The sequence below is a fragment of the Oncorhynchus mykiss genome, chromosome 26 (genome assembly GCF_057628025.1).
Source record: "Oncorhynchus mykiss isolate SJ-2025 chromosome 26, ASM5762802v1, whole genome shotgun sequence".
Lineage (NCBI taxonomy): Eukaryota > Metazoa > Chordata > Actinopteri > Salmoniformes > Salmonidae > Oncorhynchus > Oncorhynchus mykiss.
This window is the reverse complement of record NC_143047.1, coordinates 35,187,722-35,215,601: the sequence shown is the minus strand read 5'-3', so window position 1 is coordinate 35,215,601 and position 27,880 is coordinate 35,187,722. Positions and strand designations below refer to the sequence as shown.

The following is a 27,880-nucleotide window of genomic DNA, read 5'->3' as shown; positions in this document are numbered from 1 at the left end:
GCAAGCAATGCAGGTGTAGAAGCACAGTGGCTAGGAAAAACTTCCTAGAAAAGCCAAAACCTAGGAAGAAACCTAGAGAGGAACCAGGCTATGTGGTGTGGCCAGTCCTCTTCTGGCTGTGCCGGGTGGAGATTATAACAGAACATAGCCAAGATGTTCAAATGCTCATAAATGACCAGCATGGTCGAATAATAATAAGGCAGAACAGTTGAAACTGGAGCAGCAGCACGGCAAGGTGGACTGGGGACAGCAAGGAGTCATCATGTCAGTTAGTCCTGAGGCATGGTCCTAGGGCTCAGGTCCTCCGAGAGAGAGAAAGAAAGAGAGAAAGAGAGAATTAGAGAGAGCACACTTAAATTCTCACAGGACACCGAATAGGACAGGAGAAGTACTCCAGATATAACAAACTGACCCTAGCCCCCCGACACATAAACTACTGCAGCATAAATACTGGAGGCTGAGACAGGAGGTGTCAGGAGACACTGTTGCCCCATCCGAGGACACCCCCGGACAAGGCCAAACAGGAAGGATATAACCCCACCCACTTTGCCAAAGCACAGCCCCCACACCACTAGAGGGATATCTTCAACCACCAACTTACCATCCTGAGACAAGGCCGAGTATAGCCCACAAAGATCTCCACCACGGCACAACCTAAACACTTTCACTGTTTCTTTCACATTCAGATTCTCGTGTCTCACTCTCTGGCTGGCACACTCTCTAGTGGTCTCACTCTCTAGTGGTCTCAGTCTCTAGTAGTCTCACTCTAATGGTCTCACTCTAGCGGTCTCACTCTCTAGCGGTCTCACTCTCTGCCTGGCACACTCTCTCGTGGTCTCACTCTCTAGTGGTCTCACTCTCTAGTAGTCTCACTCTAACGGTCTCACTCTAGCGGTCTCACTCTCTAGCGGTCTCACTCTCTGGCTGGCACACTCTCTGGCGGTCTCACTCTCTAGTGGTCTCACTCTCTAGTAGTCTCACTCTAACGGTCTCACTCTAGCGATCTCACTCTCTGGCTGGCACACTCTCTGGCGATCTCACTCTCTAGTGGTCTCACTCTCTAGTGGTCTCACTCTAACGGTCTCACTCTAGCGGTCTCACTCTCTAGCGGTCTCACTCTCTGGCTGGCACACTCTCTGGCGATCTCACTCTCTAGTGGTCTCACTCTAACGGTCTCACTCTAGCGGTCTCACTCTCTAGCGGTCTCACTCTCTGGCTGGCACACTCTCTGGCGATCTCACTCTCTAGTGGTCTCACTCTAACGGTCTCACTCTAACGGTCTCACTCTCTAGCGGTCTCACTCTCTGGCGGTCTCACTCTCTGGTGGTCTCACTCTCTAGTGGTCTCACTCTCTAGTGGTCTCACTCTCTGGCGGTCTCACTCTCTGGCGGTCTCACTCTCTAGTGGTCTCACTCTAACGATCTCACTCTCTAGCAGTCTCACTCTCTGGCGGTCTCACTTTCTAACTGTCTCACTCTCTCCCTCTCCCCACATATCTCCCTCCCAGGTGGAGCGTGGCTTTAAGTCTGTGCATGTGTCCGGTGTAGAGCTGCAGCACATGGGTCAACAGTCTATGGGTCACTACCCTGTCCACTTCCATATGAACGGAGACGTGGACCAGAAGGGAGGCTACGATCCCCCCACCTCCGTCAGCGATCTGTCCATCCACCACACCTTCTCCCGCTGTGTCACTGTGCACGGCTCTAACGGCCTACTGGTGAGTTATATGCATGCACACACTTGGACATTTGGTTCCATACATTTGAGTGTATAAAAGTGCTGCTGGTCGGCCATTCAGTTGTCATGACGACACCCGCCTTCGCCCAGCCTCTCCACCGTGTGTGTGTGTGTGTGTGTGTGGTTAAAGAGGTCTTCTGTTAGATCAACTGTCTTACCCCAGCAGAACCCCAAATATAAGCTGCATACCAAACAAGTGGCAGGGTGACAGCTGTTTTTCGGATCCCAGGTGTAAAGTCATTGAACTGAATCAGTAGGGTTAGCACATTCACAGAAAGATTTTCCAACCTCACTTGACAGGTTTCTTCCGTTCACGGAGGCACAGAAAAAGTACAGTCAAACACATCCATTTTATTAGCGTTACTCTCTAAGGGCTGTAGCTGAGTTGTTGAGAGACGTTATAACCCTCCACATCTTGGGTTGAAAAATTCTGCTAACTTTCCCCAAATTCCCAGGTTTTTCAGAAATCCTGATTCCGGGAATCTTTGAACCAGGACTTCTAGAAAACCTGGTAATTTTGGGAAAGTTGCTGGAATTTTGTAACTTTATCCAGGTTGAGCTACAAGGGTTTCAGGAAACTTACCTGTGGTGTCATTTCACTGTCTTTGCTAAAAATCCAAGCCACCTACGGAATTCTAATGATGATAATAACCATATTCATGATTATGCATGTTGCTAATTACTGTTGTGAACCCAGGGACATGATGATCTGTGGACGTTACAGGGTCACAGACAGAGCAAATAAATAGAATTACGCACAAAAGAAGATAATTGCTTCTAGCTAGAATTCTATGAGAACAGTCTGTCGGAGACTAAGGTGGGATTGTGTGTGTGTGTGTGTGTGTGTGTGTGTGTGTGTGTGTGGGCTCATGCAAGCTCATCTTCGCCCAACCTCGTGCACGTGCGTATGTGTTGGAGGGTTGTTAAAGGTGTCCTGTTGTGTTGCCACGGCAATCAGAGAATCTATCCGTTGCCATAACGAGGAGATGTGCTGTTGCTACCCAACATGGCGTATCTAAACCAAGGCTCCTGAAAATTGGGTACAAACTGGATAGAACACAACTGTGTCCTGTCACTCTTCAGGCGTTAGAAGGAAATGGAAGATAGATGGTGAGATACTGAATTCTCTGAGATGTTATCTCTCTGCTTCGGCTTCGGCCCAATTAGTACCCTATTCTATTCCCTACATAGTGGAATAGGGGCCCTGGTCCCTATGGGCCCTGGTTTAAAATAATGCACTAGATAGAGAATAGGGTCCCATTTGAGACTCAGGCCCTGGTCTCCTCAGGCCCAGGTCTCCTCAGGCCCAGGTCTCCTCAGGCCCTGGTCTCCTTTCCTTCATCAGATGTCAGAATATCTCCATAGACATGAAGACGGGGGTTAGCACCACATGATTTAGCTCAGCAGGCTAATACAGTCTTTAGTTTGGTGAACTGTTCTCAAATGAGGAGACTTCCAGGAACCAATCACAAAGAAGAGGTGAGATAAGCTAGCTAGCTAGTGTGGCAGGCAGAGTAATATCTTTCTTTAAATGGTGTAGCTCAGTGGAATGATGTGTTTCACACCATCTGCTGAGATTGGGTTTTTAGCCCAGTGCAGATGACAGAGAAGAGACATAGAAGGAAAACCACTTCCTTCAGACATGCATCTGTGCCATTCAAAATAAATGTGTGCATGGTTTGTCAGGGTTGGGGTTATTCCTGTCAATTCAGAAAGTAGGACTAAACCAAATTCCAATTCCAAATGTTCCTCATTGAAAAGCATTGAAGGTATTGGAATTGGAAATTCTGCGTACTCCTTGAATTGACTGGAATTTAAATGGAATTGACCCCAACCCTGGTGTTTCTCTCTCTCTCTCTCTCTCTCTCTCTCTCTCTCTCTCGCTCTCTCTCTCTCTCTCTCTCTCTCTCTCTCTCTCACTCACTCTCTCTCGCCCCCTCTCTCTCCCCCACTCACTCTCTCTCTCCCTCACTCACTCTCTCTCTCCCTCCCCCTCTCTCTCTCCCTTCCTCTCCCTCCCTCTCTCTCTCTCTCCTCCTCTCTCTCTCTCTCCCCCTCTCTCTCTCCCTCCCTCCCCCCTCTCTCTCTCTCCCACCCCCTCTCTGTCCCTCCCTCTCTCTCTCTCCCCCCTCTCCCTGCCCCCTCTCTCTCTCCCCCTCACTTTCTCTCGCCCTCCTCTCTGTCCCTCCCACCTCTCTCTCTCCCACCCTCCCCCCCCCCTCTCTCGCTCCCCTCTCTCTCCCTCCCCCCTCTCTCTGTCTTACCAGGTAAAGGACGTGGTGGGCTATGATGCTCTGGGACATTGTTTCTTCACTGAGGACGGTCCTGAGGAGAGGAACACTTTTGACCACTGCCTGGGGCTGATGATCAGAGCTGGTACCCTGCTGCCCTCCGACAGGGACAGCAAGATGTGTCGCGATATCACACAGGGAGCCTTCCCCGGATATGTGGCCAACCCACGACAAGACTGCAGGTAGAGGAGATCAATAGAAGTGTCCCCTAGGTTCAGATCTAGGATCAGTTTCCCTTCACGCAATCCAAACCTTAAATATTAGTGGGGAAGATGCAAAACTGACCCAAGATCAGCGTCTAGGGCTGACTTCACATCTACATATATAGATAGATACACGCATATGTAAGAGGGATATATACAGTCAGCAACAGGTAGAGAGATACATGTACACACACACTTATCTCTTTATCATGTCTGCTGCGTATAAATAGAGTCCTCTGAACTGATATGTCTGTCCCCGTGGTAACCTGCTATCTCTGGTGTTAGAGAGACAGAGTATGATTAATGCATAAGAGACACGCTCAGCCAGAAGATACATCACTGCAATAAGACTGAGCTTTACCCTATCTTACCTTAAATCACACACACACACGCACACACACACACGCACATACACTCACACACACATACACACATACACACACACACACACACACACACACACACACACACACACACACACACACACGCACACACACACACGCACACACACACATGCACATACACTCACACACACATACACACACACACACACACACACACACACACACACTGCTTATTACCGACTGATGTTCTCTATTCCCTTTGCAAAACCAATTAGGTTGTGATTCTAAGGCTAGAGGTTTGGCTAAAAGGATCCTACATTCATTTGAGTGTTAAAATCGACAACTAGAGTTTTATCTAGTTGTCGGTTACTAGGGCTGCATCCCAAATGGCATCCTATTCCCTACACAGTGCTGTCGTGTGTGTTGTTTAAAGAGTTACTCTTTCCCGAATTTAACTCTCTTCATATATTTTCATATCTTATCGATTACAGTCACTTATTCATCTATTACCTCATCAGTCATATTCCGAATGTCGCAAACTCTTGGATATCTGCACGAACGCTAGCATAAATTATGAATCAGCGATATACCAATTGGCTTTATTACTTATTTACTAAGTAACTAAATAATCACACAGAAGTACATAAACACACAGGATAGGTTATACATTGGTTGCTAACATGATAGAATGAAAAGTCCCTAGTGGACTAAACCGATATGACGGCTTGTTACACCAAATTAAAAGGGAGGGGCATGTGAGAAAGAGCGGGAGAAAAGACAAAGGACTCTACTATCGTACACACAGCTGGTAACTAGGCTCATGGAAATGCTAGTACTTTGCACATGAACAGCCGCTCATTAGAAAAGAGGTTGCATTTGACATATTTACGAGTGTATACCTTTGTTGTCTCTCTGTTGAAATCGCCAGTCCGTCTGCTGGAGAGTCAGTCGACAGAAAGTCTCTGGTTTGTCCACCAGAGATCAAAGTCTTTCGTAGTTGTAGCTTGTTCCCTTTGTTCTCGAAGTGTCTGTTAAATATGGATACGTCAGGCGTACATAGGAAATGTTCTCCAGAATGGATCTTTCAGAGTACCACCCATTGGTTCTCGGTTGCATTTACCAGACTAAAGTACCTAAAGAGCTGCAGAATGAATGTTCCTGTGTAGTCTTTAGTTTTGTAGAGATGTTCTTCTTCTCTGTTGAGGTTTCAGAGGTCTAGCCATTACCTCCCTCTCAGCTCACATTGTTGGTCTCGTTGGCCTAATGTGCATTTTGTCGGAAGTGGGTTTTATACACTCTGGAAAAGGGGGGCGTTCCATGACGCCGATGTATTGTCTGTCTGCTCACGTGGGTGTGACTTCATATGAAAAAAAATGATCCTATTACATCTTCCCACAGATAGTTTCATATTTAATCATATACGTTCCCCCACATTTGGATGTGACCCTGACAACTGGGAAATATACACATTCAGAGATACACTTATGTTGTTATACTGTCTTTAGTTATGTCACAAATGATGAACAAATTCTACAGGATTGTTCTTTAAATACCCACGGACCATTCCAAATGTCTGGGATATAGAAATACTGTTGAATTATTCAGCCTTTTAGTGTTATCGTACTGCAACGTCCCTCTCTGTGGTAACAAAGGGATTTAACTCAAGTTTCTGAGAGTAGGGAGAGAGAGTTTTCCTGCAGGTATTTATGACCATCATAAAACTGTAGAGAGAGGGGGGGGGGGGGGGGGCACCTATGATCCTCCCCCCAAGGGCATGCCATGACAGTGCAGTAGTTTTGACCATGGTCCTAAGAGTCCTGCAGGGTCAAAAGTAGTGCACTATATAGGAGCTTGGTCAAAAGTAGTGGACTATGTAGTGAATAGGGTGCCATATGGGACACAGTCCAGGAATTTGCCTTACATTACATTTCATTGAAAAAAATTTAAGATCTAGACACCTCACTGATAAGCAGACCGGTGGAGACATTAATACTGCAAAGCCATGAGAGAAGGTCACGTTCGAGTATGTGTGCCTTGCCTCTCCTCTCCCCACCTTTCCATTCCACCCTCTCCTCTCCTCTCCTCTCCTCTCCTCTCCTCTCCTCTCCTCTCCTCTCCTCTCCTCTCCTCTCCTCTCCTCTCCTCTCCTCTCCTCTCCTCTCCTCTCCTCTCCTCTCCTCTCCTCTCCTCTCCTCTCCTCTCCTCTCCTCTCCTCTCCTCTCCTCTCCTCTCCTCTCCTCTGTTCGTCATTACCATACTCCTAAGGAACAGCCTCCATAGGAATTCATGGGAATTTACACTATTTCAATGTTATGCTTCAAGGACAATGAAAAATAAAACGTATGTGTCATCCAAAAGCTGTAGTTGTTGAAATGAAAACATGTTGATCACCTCTCTACACTACAAAGCAACAATAATGTACAACTAGAGAAGTTCATCCATAATAATATGTTTTCAGTATTGCTGACCGATTTAAGATCAATCTGATGTAAAGTAAAGCCGGTAAAAATGAATTGCGTTTTGTAATATATTTACATGCGTTGCTATGGTTACACAGTACCAAAATCTGAGCAGTTTGTCTCTCAAAATAGACCAAAAAGTACATGTTCTACTCTAATAATGTCAATACTTCCATATGAAATGTCGTCCCTCATCCCTTTAATCGGCGCTTGCTGCATACATATGTTTCACATTGTGACATTGTTGACAAGTTGGGTATTTTAATGTGGGGATCTAGTTTTCCCTGATTCACTTCCATTAATCAAAGCCTGGAAAGGAGGAGTTTAATAATGGCTCTTATTGGCCAAGACACAGCGTCAGCTACCCAGGGTTTATATACATCATTGAATGTCACCTACCAAAAAGTATGAGGTAACAGAATTACTTTTCCTCAGTAAAGTTTTGCAGATTTGTTGCTTCCCCCATATCTCCTCCCCCTCCCTCTCTTTCTATCTATTCTCTTTTAACACACATCTTCTCACACAGACACAGTACTATCTCCCTCTCTCCACCTTCTCTATTTCCCGACTACTGTCTTCACTCTCTCTTCCCTTCCCTTCTCTCCTCTCCCCTCTCTATTGCCAGACTCCTCCTCTCCTCTCCTCTCCTCTCCTCTCCTCTCCTCTCCTCTCCTCTCCTCTCCTCTCCTCTCCTCTCCTCTCCTCTCCTCTCCTCTCCTCTCCTCTCCTCTCCTCTCCTCTCCTCTCCTCTCCTCTCCTCCTCTCCTCTCCTCTCCTCTCCTCTCCTCTCCTCTCCTCTCCTCTCTTCTCTTCTCTTCTCTTCTCTTCTCTTCTCTTCTCTTCTCTTCTCTTCTCTTCTCTTCTCTTCTCTTCTCTTCTCTTCTCCTCTCCTCTCCTTTCCCTTCTCATAGCACAGAGGGAGTATTAACTTAAAATGCTGAGAGGAATAAAGCAACAAATGACTGTAGAGAATATCTACTAAATAACAGTTACAGAGTAGTCTATGCATTCACTGCACTTCCTACAGTAATACACACACACACACACACACACACACAAGCACTCAGATGAACATTTTATTTTAAAAGGCACATAACACCTGCACTTAATGCCTGTAAAAAGAGAGAGAGAGGGAGGAAGGAGAGAGATGCTAGAGAGAGAGAGAGAGGGTGAGAGACAGAAAGGAGAGATGCGAGAGAAAGAAAGAGATGGAGGTGAGAGAGAGAGAGATGGAGGTGAGAGAGAGACTTGTTGGTAGTTATTGCTAACACTGCTGGGACAATTCTCACTCATTACCCAGAGCTGCTTATACCACACACACACACACACACACACACACACACACACACACACACACACACACACACACACACACACACACACACACTACCGTCTGAATGAGTGTATTGTGTACTCTGCTGTGCATATGCCTGTTGTCCGAACCTCTGGCAGTCTCTATGGGGGTGCCACAGGGTTCAATTCTCGGGCCGACTCTTTTCACTGTATACATCAATGATGTCGCTCTTGCTTGGTGATTCTTTGATCAAATCAAATTTGTTTATATAGCCCTTCGTACATCAGCTGATACAGCTGTACAGAAACCCAGCCTAAAACCCCAAACAGCAAGCAAAGCACAGTGGCTAGGAAAAACTCCCTAGAAAGGCCAAAACCTAGGAAGAAACCTAGAGAGGAACCAGGCTATGAGGGGTGGCCAGTCCTCTTCTGGCTGTGCCGTGTGGAGATTATAACAGAACATGGCCAAGATGCTCAAATGTTCATAAATGACCAGCAGGGTCAAATAAAAATAATCACAGTAGTTGTTTGAGGGTGCAGCAAGTTAGCACCTCAGGAGTAAATGTCAGTTGGCTTTTCATAGCCGATCATTAAGAGTATCTCTACCGCTCCTGCTGTCTCTAGAGAGTTGAAAACAGCAGGTCTGGGACAGGTCGCACGTCCAGTGAACAGGTCAGGATTCCATAGCCGCAGGCAGAACAGTTGAAACTGGAGCAGCAGCACGGCCAGGTGGACTGGGGACAGCAAGGAGTCATCATGCCAGGTAGTCCTAAGGCATGGTCCTAGGGCTCAGGTCCTCCGAGAGAGAGAAAGAAAGAGAGAAAGAGAGAATTAGAGAGAGCATACTTAAATTCACACAGGACACTGGATAAGACAGGAGAAGTACTCCAGATATAACAAACTGACCCTAGCCCCCCGACACATAAACTACTGCGGCAGTGTCTTTGATCCACCTCTATGCAGACGACACCATTCTGTATACATCTTGCCCTTCCTTGGACACTGTGTTAACAAACCTCCAAACGAGCTTCAACACCATACAACACTCCTTCCGTGGCCTCCAACTGCTCTTAAATGCTAGAAGAACTAAATGCATGCTCTTCAACCGATCCCTGCCCGCACCCGCCAGCCCGACTAGCATCACTACTCTGGACGGTTCTGACTTAGAATATGTGGACAACTACAAATACCTAGGTGTCTGGTTAGAATGTAAACTCACCTTTCAGACTCACATTAAGCATCTCCAATCCAAAATGAAATCTAGAATCAGCTTTCTAATTCGCAACAAAGCCTCCTACTTGCACATAAACATAAACATCTGCACATTTATCACTCCAGTGTTAATGCCAAATTGTAATTATTTCGCCTCCATGGCCTATTTATTGCCTTACCTCCCTACTCTTCTACATTTGCAAACACTGTACATATATTTTTTCTATTGTGTTATTGACTGTACGTTTGTTTATGTGTAACTCTGTGTAGTTGTTTTTGTCAGTGCTTTGCTTTATCTTGGCCAGGTCACAGTTGTAAATGAGAACTTGTTCTCAACTGGCCTACATGGTTAAATAAAAATAATATTCCCCTGTCCGCTGACAGACAGCTAACATGTTCCCTTGTCTGTTGACAGACGGCTAACATGTTCCCCTGTCCGCTGACAGACGGCTAACATGTTCCCCTGTCCGCTGACAGACGGCTAACATGTTCCCCTGTCCGCTGACAGACGGCTAACATGTTCCCCTGTCCGCTGACAGACGGCTAACATGTTCCCTTGTCCGCTGACAGACGGCTAACATGTTCCCCTGTCCGCTGACAGACGGCTAACATGTTCCCTTGTCCGCTGACAGACGGCTAACATGTTCCCTTGTCCGCTGACAGACGGCTAACATGTTCCCCTGTCTGCTGACAGACGGCTAACATGTTCCCCTGTCCGCTGACAGACGGCTAACATGTTCCCCTGTCCGCTGACAGACGGCTAACATGTTCCCCTGTCTGCTGACAGACGGCTAACATGTTCCCCTGTCCGCTGACAGACGGCTAACATGTTCCCCTGTCCGCTGACAGACGGCTAACATGTTCCCCTGTCCGCTGACAGACGGCTAACATGTTCCCCTGTCCGCTGACAGACGGCTAACATGTTCCCCTGTCCGCTGACAGACGGCTAACATGTTCCCCTGTCCGCTGACAGACGGCTAACATGTTCCCCTGTCCGCTGACAGACGGCTAACATGTTCCCCTGTCCGCTGACAGACGGCTAACATGTTCCCCTGTCCGCTGACAGACGGCTAACATGTTCCCCTGTCCGCTGACAGACGGCTAACATGTTCCCCTGTCCGTTGACAGACGGCTAACATGTTCCCCTGTCCGCTGACAGACGGCTAACATGTTCCCCTGTTTGACGGCTTAGACCTTCACATATGCAGGGTTCTTCAGTAATGTACATTTTCACTGAACAAAATCAGACAGCATATCCCAATCCTAAAAGCTAAACTGAAAGCTTTTTATTAATCAGTTACAGTATTCATTGTCTTTCATTTTCTTTCTATGGAGTCTTTCGCTCAATCTCGTTCTCTGTCTGTTTATTTTGAAATACCCCAAGCTCAACAAAGACAATTACACCTCTCTGTCTCTGTCGTTCTCTCTCTCTTGTTCTCTCTCTCTCTCTCCTTCTCTCTTTATCGCTCTCTCACTCTCTCTCTCTCATTCTCTCTTTCTTGCTCTCTCTCTCCTGTCCCTCGTTTTCTGTGTTGATTATAGAGTAGACTGTGATTAGGGCTAGTAGAGACCTTGATTACTGATGACCTGATTTGCTTTCATGTTTTTGAAAGGCAGCGACGACCCCTTGTTAATTGTGTGTGTGTGTGTGTGTGTGTGTGAGACAGAACACTTAATTTTTATATATATATATATATATATATATATATATATATATATATATATATATATATATATATATATATATATATATCACCTTTATTTAAGCAGGTAGGCCAGTTGAGAACAAGTTCTCATTGACAACTGCGACCTGGTCAAGATAAAGCAAAGCAGTGCGACAACAACACAGAGTTGCACATGGAGTAAATAAACACACAGTCAATAATACAATAGAAAAGTCTATATACAGTGTGTGCAAATTAGGTAAGATTAGGGAGGTATAAGGCAATAAATAGGCCATAGTGGTGAAATAATTACAATTTAGCAATTGAACACTGGCGTGATAGATGTGCAGAAGATGAATGTGCAAATAGAGATACTGGGGTGCAAAAAAAAAAATAACAATATGGGGATGAGGTAGTTGGATGGGCTATTTACAGATGGGCTATGTACAGGTGCAGTGATCTGTGAGCTTCTCTGACAGCTGATGCTTAAAGTTAGTGAGGGAGATATGAGTCTCCACCTTCAGTGATTTTTGCAGTTCGTTCCAGTAATTGGCAGCAGAGAACTGGAAGGAAAGGAGGCCAAAGGAAGAATTGACTTTGGGGGTGACCAGTGAAATATACCTGCTGGAGCGCTTGCTATGGGTGGGTGCTGCTATCGTGAAAAGTGAGCTGAGATAAGGCAAAGCTTTACCTAGCAAAGACTTATAGATGACCTAGAGCCAGTGGGTTTGGCGACGTTTATGAAGCGAGGGCCAGCTAACGAGAGCATACAGGTCGCAATGGTGGGTAGTATATGGGGCTTTGGTGACAAATCGGATGGCACTGTGATTGACTGCATCCAATTCGCTGAGTAGAGTGTTGGAGGCTATTTTGTTAATGACATCGCCGAAGTCAAGGATCGGTAGGATGGTCAGTTTTACGAGGTATGTTTGGCAGCATGAGTGATGGAGGCTTTGTTGCGAAGTAGGAAGCCGATTCTAGATGTAATTTTGGATTGGAGATGCTTAAAAACCTGTTGGATCTACCCATCCCGGATCCGGGAGACACAACCCAACCAAGCCGCACTGCTTCTTAACACAGCGCGCATCCAACCCGGAAGCCAGCCGCACCAATGTGTCGGAGGAAACACCGTGCCCCTGGCGACCTGGTTAGTGTGCACTGCACCCGGCCCGCCACAGGAGTTGCTAGTGCACGATGAGACAAGGATATCCCTACCGGACAAACCCTCCCTAACCCGGACGACGCTAGGCCAATTGTGCGTCGCCCCACGGACCTCCCGGTCGCGGCCGGCTGCGACAGAGCCTGGGAGCGAACCCGGAGAGTCTCACAGCTAGCGATGCGATGCAGTGCCCTAGACCACTGCGCAACCCCTTCTCCCTTTGTCCACATATTCTAAGTCAGAACCGTCTAGAGTGGTGATGCTGGCCGGGCGGGCAGGTGCAGGCAGCAATTGGTTGAAGAGCATGCATTTAGTTGTATGGAATTGAAGCTCGTTTGGAGGTTAGTTAACACAGTGTCCAAAGAAGGGCCAGAAGTATACGGAATGGTGTTGTCTGTGTAGAGGTGGATCAGAGAATCACCAGCAGCAAGAGCGACATCATTGATGTATACAGATAAAAGAGTCGTCCCGAGAATTGAACCCTGTGGCACCCCCATAGAGACTGCCAGAGGTCCGGACACCAGGCCTTCCGATTTGACACACTGAACTCTGTCTGAGAAGTAGTTGGTGAACCAGGCGAGGCAGTCATTTGAGAAACCAAGGCTGTTGAGGTGCTGCCTGAAGTGAGGAGTAGGACACAGGGATAATCAACAACTCTTGTTTTCTCTCCCTCCTCTCTCTCACATTCTCTCTCTCTCACCCTCCTCTCTCACATTCTCTCTCTCTCTCTCGCTCTCTCTCCCTCCTTTCTCTCATGTTCTCTCTCTCACTCTCATGTTCTCTCTCTCTCACCCTCCTCTCTCTCACGTTCACTCTCTCTCTCTCCCTCATCTCTCTCACGTTCTCACTCTCTCACCCTCCTCTCTCTCACTTTCTCACTCTCACCCTCCTCTCTCTCACATTCTCTTTCTCTCTCTCCCTCCTCTCTCTCACATTCTCTCTCTCTTTTCCTCTCTCTTGTCTTTCCTTGTCTCTTCCAGTGCTACGTCCACCTTTTGGATTGCCAACCCCAATAACAACCTCATCAACTGTGCAGCAGCAGGCTCAGAGGTAAGTCTCTCTCCCAATCTCCCTCGCTTGCTTCCTCTCTCTCTCTCTCTCTCTCTCGCTCTCTCTCTCCCCTGTCCTCTCTCTCTCCTCCCTCCATCCCCCCTCACTCCCTCCCTCCCTCTCTCTCTCTCTCTCTCTCTCTCTCTCTCTCTCTCTCTCTCTCTCTCTCTCTCTCTCCTGTCCTCTCTCTCTCCTCCCTCCATCCCTCCCTCACTCCCTCCCTCTCCCTCTCTCTCTCTCCCTTTCTCCCCTGTCCTCTCACTCAATTCAATTCAAGGGGCTTTATTGGCATGGGAAACGTGTTAACATTGCCAAAGCAAGTGAGGTAGATAATATACAAAAGTATATCTCCTCTGTCCTCTCTCACTCTCTCCTCACTCTCTCCCTCTCTCTCTCCTTGTTCTCTTTCTCTCTCATTCTCTGTCTCCCATTCACTCTTTCTATCTGTCCTTGTCTTCAGGTGTACAGTATGTATGTAGGCCTCATTACCCCAATGTCCAGTCTGATGAATTACTGTATATTCATTTGTTATGTATAGTATGGTGTGTGTGTGTGTGTGTGTTAATGCTTGCATGTGTTTGTTAACATACTGTGTGTGTGTCCTTCAAGGAGACAGGTTTCTGGTTCCTCTTCCACCATGTGCCTACGGGAGCCTCTGAGGGCATGTACTCTCCTGGCCGCTCCGAACACACACCTATGGGCCAGTTCACCAACAATAGGGCCCACTCCAACTACAGGGTAGGACTTTATGTGTGTGTGTGAGTCTTGTTAGATAATAACAGCAAACATACAATAGAATAAAGGAAGTCATATTAACCAATCAGATAACTGCTCTTCCCTGTGTATGTGTGTGTTAACCCAGTGTGTAAAGGTTAATTCACGGGTTGGAGCAGCTATCATTACATGTTAACGAGCATCTTCAGTTGATAATAAATCTCTTTGTGGTCTGGTTAAGGCCCTTGTGGTTTGTGCTAGCAGCGCCTCTCTCTCTGTCATGTTCACACCCTTCTCTCTCTTTCTCTCTCTCTTTCTCTCCACCCTCTCTTTTTATCTCTTTCTCTCTTTCCACCCTTTCTCTTTCTTCCTCTCTCTCTCTCCATCCTTTTTCTCTTTCTCTCTCTCCACCCTTTCTCTTTCTCTCTCTCTCCATCCTTTTTCTCTCTCTCTCTCTCCATCCCTTTTCTCTCTCTCGCTCTCTCCACCCTTTCTTTCTCTATCTTTCTCTCCACCCTTTCTCGCTCTCTCTCTTTCTCTCCACCCTTCTCTCTTTCTCTTGCTCTCGCTCACTCTCCCTCTCTCTACCCTTTCTCACTCGTACTCTCTCACTTTCTCTCTCCACGCTTTCTCTCGCTCTCGTTCTCGCTCTCGTTCTCGCTCTCACTCCCCCCCCTCTCTCTCTCTCTCTCTCTCTCTCTCTCTCTCTCTCTCTCGCTCTCTCTCTCTGTCTCTCTCTCTCTCTTTCTCTGTCTGTCTCTCTCTCTCTCTCTCTCTCTCTCTCTCTGTCTCTCTCTCTCTCTCTCTCTCTCTCTCTCTCTCTCTCTCTCTCTCTCTCTCTCTGTCTCTGTCTCTCTCTCTCTGCTTAATATTTTCTCTCTCTCTGTCTGTTTCTAGCAGGGTGTGTTAATAGAAAAATAACTAATGTCAAGCTGTTACCACAGCCTCCTTGTGATAGAAGTAGATATACCAGCTTGTACACAAAGACACAGACGTACACACACCATCTTGTGCACACATAAAGAAGCCGACATACACATACAAGCGTTTATGCGCACACACCCACACAAAGACATATGCACGCAACACGAAGACGCACACGCCTCGGCAAACACACACACACACACACACACACACACACACACACACACACACACACACACACACACACACACACATAGACATATGCACGCAACACGAAGACGCACACGCCTCGGCAAACACACACACACACACACACACGCACACACACACACACACACACACACACACACACACAAAGACATATGCACGCAACACGAAGACGCACACGCCTCGGCAAACACACACACACACACACACACACACACACACACACACACACACACACACACACACACACACACACACACACACACACACACACACACACACACACACACACACACACATATAAAACAAAAGAAACACCGTTGCTGCATAAATCTGATTGATTTATTGGTGGGACTAACAAACAATAGGCTTACGTTTCTGATGAAGTTGATTCATGCCAAAACTAGTTTTGTTTGTCCCTCAATAAATCTAGTTTTCCTTCATTATCCTGGATAGTCACCAGTTGAATTATCCTGGATAGTCACCAGTTGAATTATCCTGGATAGTCACCAGTTGAATTATCCTGGATAGTCACCAGTTGAATTATCCTGGATAGTCACCAGTTGAATTATCCTGGGGTAAGGAATGATTTGGGAATTTTCAAGTCCCTCAGTCGAGCACTGGATCCCTCTTTTTTTCATATTAAGCTAAATATGTGTGTCAGTGTGTGTCTATTAGGCCCTTGGTTCAGGAGGAACTGGAGGGACGGAGGGAGAGGGAGAGGGAGAGGGAGAGGGAGAGGGAGGGAGAGGGAGGGAGAAGGAGAGAGGAAGAGACAGACAGAGAGAGACCTTGGAGGCTATTGTGTTGTTGCTAGAGGCAACTCAGACGATCGGTCCCAATGGCACCCTATTCCCCACATACAGTAGTGCACTACTTTTGACCAGGGCCAGGGCTGTACTATGTAGGGAATAGGGTGCATTGTGGGAATCACCTTCAAAGCTATCTGTTGTTCATATCTGTTGGCTGATAGCTGGCTCCTTGACAGGAAGTGTTAATGTAATGTAATGTATGCACTTGTGCAGGCTGGGATGATCCTAGACAACGGTGTAAAGACGACACAGGCCAACGACAAGGACAAGAGACCCTTCCTTTCTCTAGTGGGAGCAAGGTCAGTGTCTCACCACACACACACACACACACACACACACACAGGTTGGTAGTGGATGCAGAGAGACTGGGTGAGGGGGAGTAGTTTAGATTTTTTTTATTTAACCTTAATTTAACTAGGCAAATCAGTTAAGAACAAATTCTTATTTACAATGACAGCCTACCCTGGCCAAACCCTAACCCACACCACGCTGGGCCAATTGTGCGCTGCCCTGTGGGACTCCTAATCACGGCTGGTTGTGATACAGCCTTGAATCAAACCAGGGTCTGTAGTGACGCCTCTAGCACTGAGATGCAGTGCCTTAGACCACTGCGTCACTCGGGAGCTAGTTAGCAGACCTCTTTCAGATACATATGTCAAAGACTTTCAAATACATTGTTTGCCTATAACAATGCAATCAATTGAATCGTCCTAAAAGTCCAAGTGCACCTCAAGCAGAGTATTTGACCCCAGTCTGCAGACCCAGTCCCCCAGGCTTCATACAGCACGTTGGTTAACATCTGAACAGTGAATAATGCATAGCAGAGATGTCTGCATGAATGACCGGGAGGTTTGAAATACTTCAAAACTAGTTTATTTGTTGATACACTGTGTGTTCTGTTTACCCCACATTACTAATCACATTATATGACTTTATTACGCTTCATTTTTTTGTTATAGTTTAGTTATTTGATTTAGTTCTGAATTAGAGCGGCGACTGCCTGGGATTCTAAGCTGTTTAAAGGAACAATGGGTAGTTATGGGCAGGGCAGACCAGTGGAGCTGATTTTTCGCTCTCTCTCTTCTCTCTCTCTCTCTCTCTCGCTCTCAATCTCTCTCGCTCTCACTCTCTTTCTCACTCTCTTTCTCTCTCTTTCTCACTCTCTTTCTCTCTCTCTCTCAATCTCTCTCTTCTCTCTTCTCTCTTCTCTCTGCTCTCTGCTCTCTGCTCTCGCTCTCGCTCTCGCTCTCTCCCTCTCTCTCTCTCCCTCTCTCTCTCTCTCTCTCTCTCTCTCTCTCTCTCCCCCTCTCTCTCTCTCACTCTCTCTCTCTCTCTCTCTCTCTCTCTCTCTCTCTTCTCTCTCTCTCTAGATATGGACCCCACCAGGATGCGGATCCCTTCAAGCCCCGTGTCCCAGCTCTCATCCACCATTTTGTGGCCTACAAGAACCAGGACCACGGAGCCTGGCTGAGGGGAGGAGATGTCTGGCTGGATGACTGCCAGTGAGTAGACGGAGGGAAGGAGCGAGCGGTAGAGGTGGGAGGGAGGGATTGAGTGATAGGTGGATTGTAACAAATACATATTTAGCTGTAACCTACCTTAACAAATATACACAATCACGCCTCTGAAAAATGGCTACATTTTGACTAGCTTGTATTTCTCTAACCTCCCTCTCAGTCCTATGGTGCTGCCACCCCAATTATCATGCTTACCTCTAGGCTTCTACTGCCAGGTCTAGCACTCAACACAGCAGTAACTGTCAGAAACATCCCCTAGCATTTACACTGAATCCTCTATTGTTTTTCTCACCTTCAGTCTGTTGCTGCTTTGCATCCTTGCCAACATTTCCAATGTCAACCCTTATCCTTGGAGTTTTAGACAAACAGTGTGTGAATAGCCACACACACACACATACACACACACACTGTTGACATGCGGAAACAGATAATGTCTGTGTAATATTCTCATTCTAATATTCCGTCTACTATGTGATTGGCTCCAACAACTGTTTCTCTCTCTCCCTCAGATTTGCTGATAATGGAATTGGCCTAACACTGGCTAGGTAAGACATTAATGTTAATAACATTGTGTGTGTGTGTGTGTGTGTGTGTGTGTGTGTGTGTGTGTGTGTGTGCGTACCTTCGTGCGGCGTGCATGTGTGGTTCATGTTTGTATTTACGGGTGACTGCAGAAGACCCCGTTGCAGTAATTGGAAAACACCTTATATGGTCGTCTGCTTATGATGCAGTGGGAAAGAAAGACTTTGGGAGTGTGAAAGTGGCATCTCTAGGTATATGGGCCTGGGCATGGTTTGTAGCTGGTTTCAGAAACCAGGTCACACTCTCAGAGAGAGACACAGTGGCACAGACTCACACTCTTTTACACTCTCTCTTGGCCACACAAACTCTCTGACAGTCACTCACATACTTACACACACACACACACACACACACACACACACACACACACACACACACACACACACACGCACACACACATTTGTTTTACTGTCCTTGTGGAGACCAAACAATTGATTCCCATTCAAAATCCTATTTCGCTAACCCCTAACCCTTAACCTAACCTTAACCCTAAACTTAACCCTAATTCTAACCCTACCCCTAATTTTAACCCTAAACCTAACCCCTAAGCCTAAAACAGACATTTTCCTTGTGGGGCATTTTCCTTGTTTTAATTTAGTAAAACCAAAAACACACACAAAAGTGTTAACTTTGGCATCTATTTTAGATTTGGTTTTATGTTTAATCTTAAAATACCTTTTAGTCACATTTTAGTCAGTTCATCCTTCGTTAGTTTTAGTTATTATCAGTCGACTAAAACTCTGGACAGTTTTAGTTATTATCAGTCGACTAAAACTCTGGACAGTTTTAGTCACAGCCATTTTAGTCACATAATAGAAAAAATTATCTATTAAATAATGAATATTTAAGCTACTTCTAACTTCCATCATGTACTCATTCAGATAGCCTTGTCCAACTAGACCTACGATCCCCTCGTATACCTTAGCTGGCAACATTTATATTGTGACAGATTGTAACCAATGCCTGACATAATTAATCATATAGGATATAAAGCCTTGGCTAGATGTTCAATCATTTACGGCTCTGATTTTCTCCACATCATAACCGTCAAGGGGGGTAAATAAAAACCTTTTATTTAAAAAGGGGAGAATTTGACCTCTCCAAAGACGTCAGAACTGTAACTGTACTCCTAACATTCATGAAATAGCATCTGTTTTCCCCATAGGAAAACAGCCACCCCAAGAACGGTACCAGAGCGGCAACACAGATTCATGACTAACAATATAGACTGATGTGATCAGAGTAAAAATAGCCTACATGAAAGTAAGAGAGAGTAAGCATTATTGTTTCTAGTTGAGTTTGGTTACAAGGCCAGTGTCCTGGCTTCGCATCAGATTGACGAGCAACTGATGTGACCACTGGGAGCTGTGTGAGAGAGCCGGGCAGATCAGCTCAATCCGTCCACACAACTGAAGAATATTCTGCATGCTTCTGATTAGAAAACACAGATGAACAGGAGCTTGATGTCAAATGAAATGTCCACTAGTCTCACGTGGAATTCTCGTCTCGTTACATTTTAGTCAACAAAAATGAAAAGGATTTTTCGATGAAATGAACACACACACACAAACTCTTTCTCTCTCTCACTTTCTCTCTGTCTTTCCCTATCTGTGTAGTGGTGGTACATTCCCTGATGACGATGGTTCTCGTCAGGAGGTGAAGAACAGTCTGTTTGTTGGGGAGAGTGAGAACAGGGGCATGCCCATTCCTGACAACCGTATCTGGGGTCCCGGGGGACCCGACCTCAATGGGAGGACCCTGCCTCGAGGAGTGTGAGTGTTGGCTCACACACACACGCACACGCACACGCACACACACACACACACACACACACACACACACACACACACACACACACACACACACACACACACACACTCCCTATTCTCTCCTCTTCTGTCTGTTAATTTCTTGTTCTCTTATCTCCCTTCCCCTCCTCCCCTCTTCTTGTCCTTCTCCTCCTCCTCCTCCTTGTCCTTCTCCTCCTCCTCCTTGTCCTTCTCCTTCTCCTTCTCCTTCTCCTTCTCCTTCTCCTTCTCCTTCTCCTCCTTCTCCCCCTTCTCCTCCTCCTTCTCCTTCTCCTTCTCCTTCTCCTCCTCTCCTTCTCCTTCTCCTTCTCCTTCTCCTTCTCCTTCTCCTTCTCCTTCTCCTCCTCCCCCTTCTCCTTCTCCTTCTCCTTCTCCTTCTCCTTCTCCTTCTCCTTCTCCTTCTCCTTCTCCTTCTCCTTCTCCTTCTCCCCCTTCTCCTTCTCCCCCTTCTCCTTCTCCTTCTCCTTCTCCTTCTCCTTCTCCTTCTCCTTCTCCTTCTCCTTCTCCTTCTCCTCCTCCTTCTCCTTCTCCTTCTCCTTCTCCCCCTTCTCCTTCTCCCCCTTCTCCTTCTCCTTCTCCTTCTCCTTCTCCTTCTCCTTCTCCTTCTCCTTCTCCTTCTCCTTCTCCTTCTCCTTCTCCTTCTCCTCCTCTCCTTTCCTCGTATCGCCTCTCCTCATTCACATTTTACCCTGAAATGAACCCCTTCAACTGTTCCCTTTTCAGCGTGTTGCGTGCATGGCCAGACAGAAAGTATGATTAAAAGTATGATGTCTCAACTTGTGCATATCTGACATTCTTTTATTGTCTGGGTGAAAGAAACCCGTCATCCATCATCTGTCTCAGTTCTACATGATATGCTGTATGGAGAAAAAAATTATCATTTGCAACCACATGTGAACTTTTGCATAGTGTTACAAAATGGTCCCAAGATGCAGTCGTTATCCAATATCCGATAGATAGCACAGAGCCTTGTCTGTGTGCTGAAAGAGATGACGATGTCCCCTCCGGCACACTTGGGAACATCGCAAAGCACCCATGATCTTGTCTACGTCCCAAATAGCATCCCTACCTGGTGCCCTACTTTTGACCAGGGTCTGTCTGTCCGTCAAGTTCTCTCTCATTCTCTCTAACTCGTCTCCCTCCCTCTGGTCTTTCTGACTCTCTGTATGTCTGTGCTGCAGTGACTTCCCTATCCGCGGCATGCAGATCTACGACGGGCCCATCAACGTGCAGAACTGCACCTTCAGAAAATACATTGCCCTGGACGGTCGACACACCAGCGCCTTCGGCTTCAGACTCAACAACTCCTGGCAGAGCTGCCCTAACAACAACGTCACCGACATCACCTTCGACGACGTGCCTGTGAGTGAGGGAGTGAGTGAGTGAGGGAGTGAGTGAGGGAGTGAGTGAGTGAGTGAGTGAGTGTGTGAGTGTGTGAGGGGGGGGGGGTGTATCACGCTGATTAGCATTTACCTGTACACATGATGGGAGTTGGGGTGTATTGTGTGTGTGTGTGTGTGTGTTTGCCCTAAAGCGTAGCTGCAGATTTTGGGCATGAGCTGTCAAGATGGATTATGGGTAATGCAGTGCCATAAGCACGGTCTTACAGGGGAGACATGCTGCTCTTTCTCACCTCCATGACACTCCTTCCGCTCTCCCCCTCTTCTCTCCACCCCCTCACCCTTCTCCCCCTTCCTCCCCATCTCCTCTCCTTCCCCTCTCCCCCTCTCTTCTCTCCACCCCCTCACCCCTTCCTCCCCATCTCCTCTCCTTCCCCTCTCCATCTCCTCTCCTTCCCCTCTCCCCCTCTCTTCTCTCCACCCCCTCACCCCTTCTCCCCCTTCCTTCCCATCTCCTCTCTTTCCCCTCTCCCCCTCTCTTCTCTCCACCCCCTCACCCCTTCTTCCCCATCGCCTCTCCTTCCCCTCTCCCCCTCTCTTCTCTCCACCCCCTCACCCCTTCCTCCCCATCTACCCCCTGCTCTTCTTATCAGATAACGTCCCGGGTGTTTTTCGGTGAGCCCGGCCCATGGTTTAACAAGATGCAAATGGACGGTGACAAGACCACGATATTCCACGACGTGGACGGCTCGGTCAGTGAGTACCCTGGAGCCTTCCTGGTCAAAGAGGACAACTGGTTACTGAGACACCCTGACTGTATTGACGTGCCTGACTGGAGGGCTGCCATCTGTAGTGGGCATTATGCACAGGTTGGTATGCATACACCATGCAGGCTGAAGGAAGCATGCATGTACACACACACACACACACACACCGTATCTTATACAAACACATACACACATGGGTACACAGTATGTACTCACACATTCTTTAAAATATAGTGTGGGTTAAGTTTCCTCTCAAAGCTAACACACTAGGTTTTTGTGCAGTGTGACCTCGTTTCCCCCTCATTTCACTCACTTTCTAATGTCTTCCAGATTAGTGAACATGTTCCTAGTCACACACACTTGTGTGTTTGTGTGTGTACTTGTGTCTGTATGCGTTTGTGAATTAATGTGTGTGTGTGTGTGTGGTCCCTCAGATCTACATACAGACACGTAACCCTGCCAGTCTGAACATGCAGATGGTAAAGGATGAGTACCCTGACAGACCCCTGACACTAGAGGGCGCTCTGGGCAAGAAGAAGCACTACCAGCAGTTCCAGCCCGTGGTCACCCTGGGTAAGGGCTACACTGTACACTGGGACCAGGCTGCTCCTGCAGAGATCACTGTGTGGCTCATCAACTTCAACAGGTTGGTAGTGGACTCAGAGACACACACACACACACACACACACACACACACACACACACACACACAGAAACAGAGAGAGAGACTACACAGGTTGGTAGTGGACTCAGAGACACACACACACACACACACACACACACACACACACACACACACACACACACACACACACACACACACACACAGAAACAGAAACAGAGAGAGAGACTACGCAGGTTGGTAGTGGACTCAGAGAGATATAGACACACACCTGCAGACACACACACACACACACACACAGACAGACAGAGAGAGAGACTACACAGGTTGGTAGTGGAAGCAGAGAGACACACACAGACACACACACACACATGCACCCTTCACCACACACACTATTCACTTCCTTCTCCCAGCATTGTTTCAGCATCTGATCCAAAAAACTGTCCACATCATGGCACCACATCTTATGAGTCAACAATAACCCCAGTAACCCAAAGCCCCATCTCCTGACCATGTGGTCATATTAATAAAACCCATATCATCAAGTCACACCCTTGCCTTCCACGAACCCTATAACCCAAGGGACAGTGTGATACAGTAGTTTATGGTGGCTGTTTGTCTTAGCATATGACATCACCCCTGCCCAGCAAATATTCTTAATATCATTGGCAGTCATTTGAATAGCAGAGGCATTGTAGTCATTTCAAGCGTGCTAGCTACTCCCTGGCCTGAGATTACCCCGAAAGGACTCGGAGGGAGGAACATATACTGTATTGTGGGATATGGGCATTCCCATTGGTTACATGCTGCTCTGGCGCCATCTATTGTTTGTGGAATGGAACTTCAAGTTCAACCATAAACTCTGCATGACATTTCACATTTGAAATCAAATCAAATTTGATTTGTCACATGCACCAAATACAACAGGTGTTGTTACCTTACTGTAACCTTACAGTGAAATGCTTACAAGCCCTTAACCAACAATGTACTTATAAGAAAAACAAGTGTTAAGAAATATTTACTAAAATAAACTTTAGTAAAAAATAAGAAAATAGAAAGATAACAAATCATTTAATTAAGAGCAACTATAACATAACAGTAGTGTGGCTATGTACAGGGGGGTACTGGTACAGAGTCAATGTGCGGGGGGGGGGGGGGCACAGGTTAGTCGAGGTAATTGAGGTAATATGTAGTAAAAGTATAGTGCAAATAGTCTGGTTAAGCATTTGATTAGCTGTTCAGGAGTCTTATGGCTTGGGGGTAGAAGCTGATAAGAATCCTTTTGGACCTAGACTTGATGCTCTGGTACCGCTTGCCGTGCGGTAGCAGAGAGAGCAGTCTATGACTGGGGTGGCTGGAGTCTTTGAGGGCCTTCCTCTGACATCGCCTGGTATAGATGTCCTGGATGGCAAGAAGCTTGTCCTCAGTGATGTACTGGGCCGTACGGACTATCATCTGTGGTGCCTTGAGCGTCATTTAGCAGACGCTCTTATCCAATACTTTTTTCGTACTGGTCCCCCTTGGGAATCGAACCCAGTTGCTGAAAATGCCATGCTCTACCAACTGAGCTACACAGAACTGCAGAGTCGTATTCACTAGTTTCTAGTTTCACTATCACCAAACGGAAGAAAGCTGACAAACAGAGAGAGACTAACCTGAACTTGTCCAATAAAGAACGGTGTGTTTACTAATTAATATGACCGGTGAGTGGGAGTAGTTGTTTAGCCCATCTCAGTGCTGGGCTGCCTCCTGTAACATGTCCTTTTTGATATCGTTGATTAACTGTGTGTCTGTCTGTGTGTCTGTCTGTGTGTCTGTCTGTGTGTGTCTGTCTGTGTGTCTGTCTGTGTGTGTCTGTCTGTGTGTCTGTCTGTGTGTCTGTCTGTGTGTCTGTCTGTGTGTATGTCTGTCTGTGTGTCTGTCTGTGTGTCTGTCTGTGTGTCTGTCTGTCTGTGTGTCTGTCTGTCTGTGTGTCTGTCTGTGTGTGTGTCTGTGTGTCTGTCTGTGTGTCTGTCTGTGTGTGTCTGTCTGTGTGTCTGTCTGTGTGTCTGTCTGTGTGTCTGTCTGTGTGTCTGTCTGTGTGTCTGTCTGTGTGTCTGTCTGTCTGTGTGTCTGTCTGTGTGTGTGTTCCAGGAACGACTGGATCAACGTAGGCTTATGCTACCCGCCAGGCACCACCTTCACGATCATCTCGGACATCCACAACCGGCTGACCAAGCAGACAAGGAAGACCGGTGTGTTCATGAGGACCACACAGAGAGACAAGATCAACCAGTCTCACCTGTCCCGAGGCTATTACTACTGGGAGGAAGATACCGGGTGAGGAGGGTGGGAGGCAGGGAGGGAGGGGGGAGAGAAGAGAGAGGGTAAAGAGGGAGGGAGAGACGGGAGAGAGAGGGTGAGGAGGGAGAGATCAGGGGGAGAGAGGAGAATGTGTAGTAGATGAGTACAGTAGGTAGTCTCCCCTGTCTCCCTACCAGCCTGCTGTTTCTCCCAGTGAATCCTTATTAACTCTTAGTCTCCTCTGTCTCCCTCTCAGCCTGCTGTTTCTCCCAGTGAATCCTTATTAACTCTTAGTCTCCTCCCCTGTCTCCCTCTCAGCCTGCTGTTCCTCCGAGTGAAGGCCCACAATGAGAAGGAGGACTTTGCCTTCTGTTCAGTGAAGGGTTGTGAGAGGGTTAAAATCACAGCCGTTATCCCTAAGGGCAGCGGCCCCAGTGACTGCATGACACAGGCCTACCCCCTGCACGCAGAGATGCCCATCGTAGATGTGCCCATGCCAAGGAAACTGCCCAGCGCCAAGCTGGTGAGGACAGCGCTCAGTCTGTTGGTCACAAGTGGCACTGTGCATCGTTTTCTAAAATATTTAATCAAACACTTATTTAAACTGTTTATTACTGATTCATAGTATTCATAGTACTAGTACATAGTATTCTAATAACACTAGTTCCTATTATTCATAGTATATTCACTGTGTTTGAAACCCTTTACAACCTCTCTATATAGTGTTACAGATACAGTCATTCAAAGAAAGAGAAGAAAGAGTCTTGGCATCTCATCAATAAATCTCTGCAGCAGTGTTGTGGACAGGATTGACATTTCTATACCAGTATCGGTCACTTCAGATCTCTCTCTCACTCTCGCTCTCTCTCTTTCCTCTCCTCTCTCTCTCTCTCTCTCTCTCTCTCGCTCTCTCTCTCTCTCTCTCTCTCTCTCCTCTACAGCGCACCACAGACCACTTCCTGGAGGTCAAGCTGGAGTCCTACAACACACGCTTCTTCCACATCAAGGAGGACTTTGCCTACACAGAGGTGTGTTTGTGTGTGTGTTTGCTTTCTCTGTGTGTAAAAAGTTATTCAATAATGTCATGATTGGTTGATTGGATGTTGTGGTTGCCGGGCAGGTTAATGGCAGGAAGTTGTACCAGCCAGATGATGGGGTGCAGCTGACGGTGATGGACGGCCATGACGGGACACTGGTGGAGAGCAAAGGCTTCAGAAACTCCATACTGCAGGGTGTACCTGCCCAGATAGAGAGCTATGTTAACAACCTGACAGACCAGTAAGAACACACACATACTAACTTTTCATGTTAGAATGGGAAGACACTGAGTTGAACAAAGTTAACTCTCTCTTCTCCCTGCCTCCTCTTCTCCATCCCTCATCTCTCTTTCACTTCTGTCTCTTTCTCCCTCACTCTCTCTTTCTCTCTCTAGCTCTATCGTCATAATAACGTCTAAGGGTCGCCTGGTAACCCGAGGCCCCTGGACCAGAATACTGGAACTCCTCGGGGCTGACAAGACCCTCAAGTTAAGAGGTAACTAACTAACTACTGTAGCTCCTTAGAGGTGACCAAACCCTCATGTTGAGAGGTAACTAACTAACTAACTACTGTAGCTCCTTAGAGGTGACCAAACCCTCATGTTGAGAGGTAACTAACTAACTACTGTAGCTCCTTAGAGGTGACCAAACCCTCATGTTGAGAGGTAACTAACTAACTAACTACTGTAGCTCCTTAGTGCTGACCAAACCCTCATGTTCAGAGGTAACTAACTAACTACTGTAGCTCCTTAGAGGTGACCAAACCCTCATGTTGAGAGGTAACTAACTAACTAACCAACTAACTACTGTAGCTCCTTAGAGGTGACCAAACCCTCATGTTGAGATGTAACTAACTAACTACTGTAGCTCCTTAGAGGTGACCAAACCCTCAAGTTGAGAGGTAACTAACTAACTAACTACTGTAGCTCCTTAGAGGTGACCAAACCCTCAAGTTGAGAGGTAACTAACTAACTAACTACTGTAGCTCCTTAGAGGTGACCAAACCCTCATGTTGAGGAGTAACTAACTAACTAACTACTGTAGCTCCTTAGAGGTGACCAAACTCTCATGTTGAGAGGTAACTAACTAACTAACTACTGTAGCTCCTTAGAGGTGACCAAACTCTCATGTTGAGAGGTAACTAACTAACTAACTACTGTAGCTCCTTAGAGGTGACCAAACCCTCATGTTGAGAGGTAACTAACTAACTACTGTAGCTCCTTAGAGGTGACCAAACCCTCATGTTGAGAGGTAACTAACTAACTACTGTAGCTCCTTAGAGGTGACCAAACCCTCATGTTGAGAGGTAACTAACTAACTACTGTAGCTCCTTAGAGGTGACCAAACCCTCATGTTGAGGAGTAACTAACTACTGTAGCTCCTTAGAGCTGACCAAACCCTCATGTTGAGGAGTAACAGGTCTGGCCTGGCTCAACAATGATTTATTTATTGGAATTAAAAGTCTCTATCTGAAAAAAAGGATTCTGAGATGATTCGTTTTATAGTTCCCGAACCCTCATTGGTTTGAGTTTTGTGAGCAATTTTGAACTTGCTTTTTAACTTAACAATGTGAATCAGGGTGTTTAGGAGAGGGCTGTGTTAATAACTCAGTTTTGAGAAAAATGCAGATAGAACCATTATAATCCCAAATTCTCGATTTCTAGGAATAGTTCCTATCGGAGATTTCAACCAACACACAGTAGAGGGTGCTATTGGTATACTGTTGTGATTCAGAAACTAATGTTTTGTAAACCGTGTTGAATGTTAAACTGGTGCTGTTTGCTTATCAAATACAGTCAGCCAACTTTTATTAAAGGTGTACTCATTGATTCAAAATGATCTGGCTTGTAATGAT

At 46.6% G+C, this 27,880-nt stretch overlaps 1 protein-coding gene across 7 annotated transcripts in view; it reads left to right on the top strand.

Moving 5' to 3' along the window:
• LOC110526709 (cell migration inducing hyaluronidase 1) overlaps positions 1-27,880 on the top strand; it is a 145,631-nt gene that overhangs the window by 115,003 nt on the left and 2,748 nt on the right. For all 7 annotated transcript variants that reach the window (XM_090222853.1, XM_090222851.1, XM_090222857.1 and 4 more), the window contains 16 exons: positions 1,508-1,717; positions 4,005-4,210; positions 13,343-13,412; positions 14,022-14,150; positions 16,283-16,368; positions 17,440-17,571; positions 18,096-18,131; positions 19,785-19,940; positions 21,158-21,338; positions 21,970-22,185; positions 22,518-22,729; positions 24,839-25,024; positions 25,307-25,511; positions 25,930-26,016; positions 26,109-26,266; positions 26,421-26,521. In XM_090222853.1, coding sequence (XP_090078979.1) covers positions 1,508-1,717; positions 4,005-4,210; positions 13,343-13,412; positions 14,022-14,150; positions 16,283-16,368; positions 17,440-17,571; positions 18,096-18,131; positions 19,785-19,940; positions 21,158-21,338; positions 21,970-22,185; positions 22,518-22,729; positions 24,839-25,024; positions 25,307-25,511; positions 25,930-26,016; positions 26,109-26,266; positions 26,421-26,521 — 2,371 coding nt within the window. The remainder of the gene's footprint in view (positions 1-1,507; positions 1,718-4,004; positions 4,211-13,342; positions 13,413-14,021; positions 14,151-16,282; positions 16,369-17,439; positions 17,572-18,095; positions 18,132-19,784; positions 19,941-21,157; positions 21,339-21,969; positions 22,186-22,517; positions 22,730-24,838; positions 25,025-25,306; positions 25,512-25,929; positions 26,017-26,108; positions 26,267-26,420; positions 26,522-27,880) is intronic.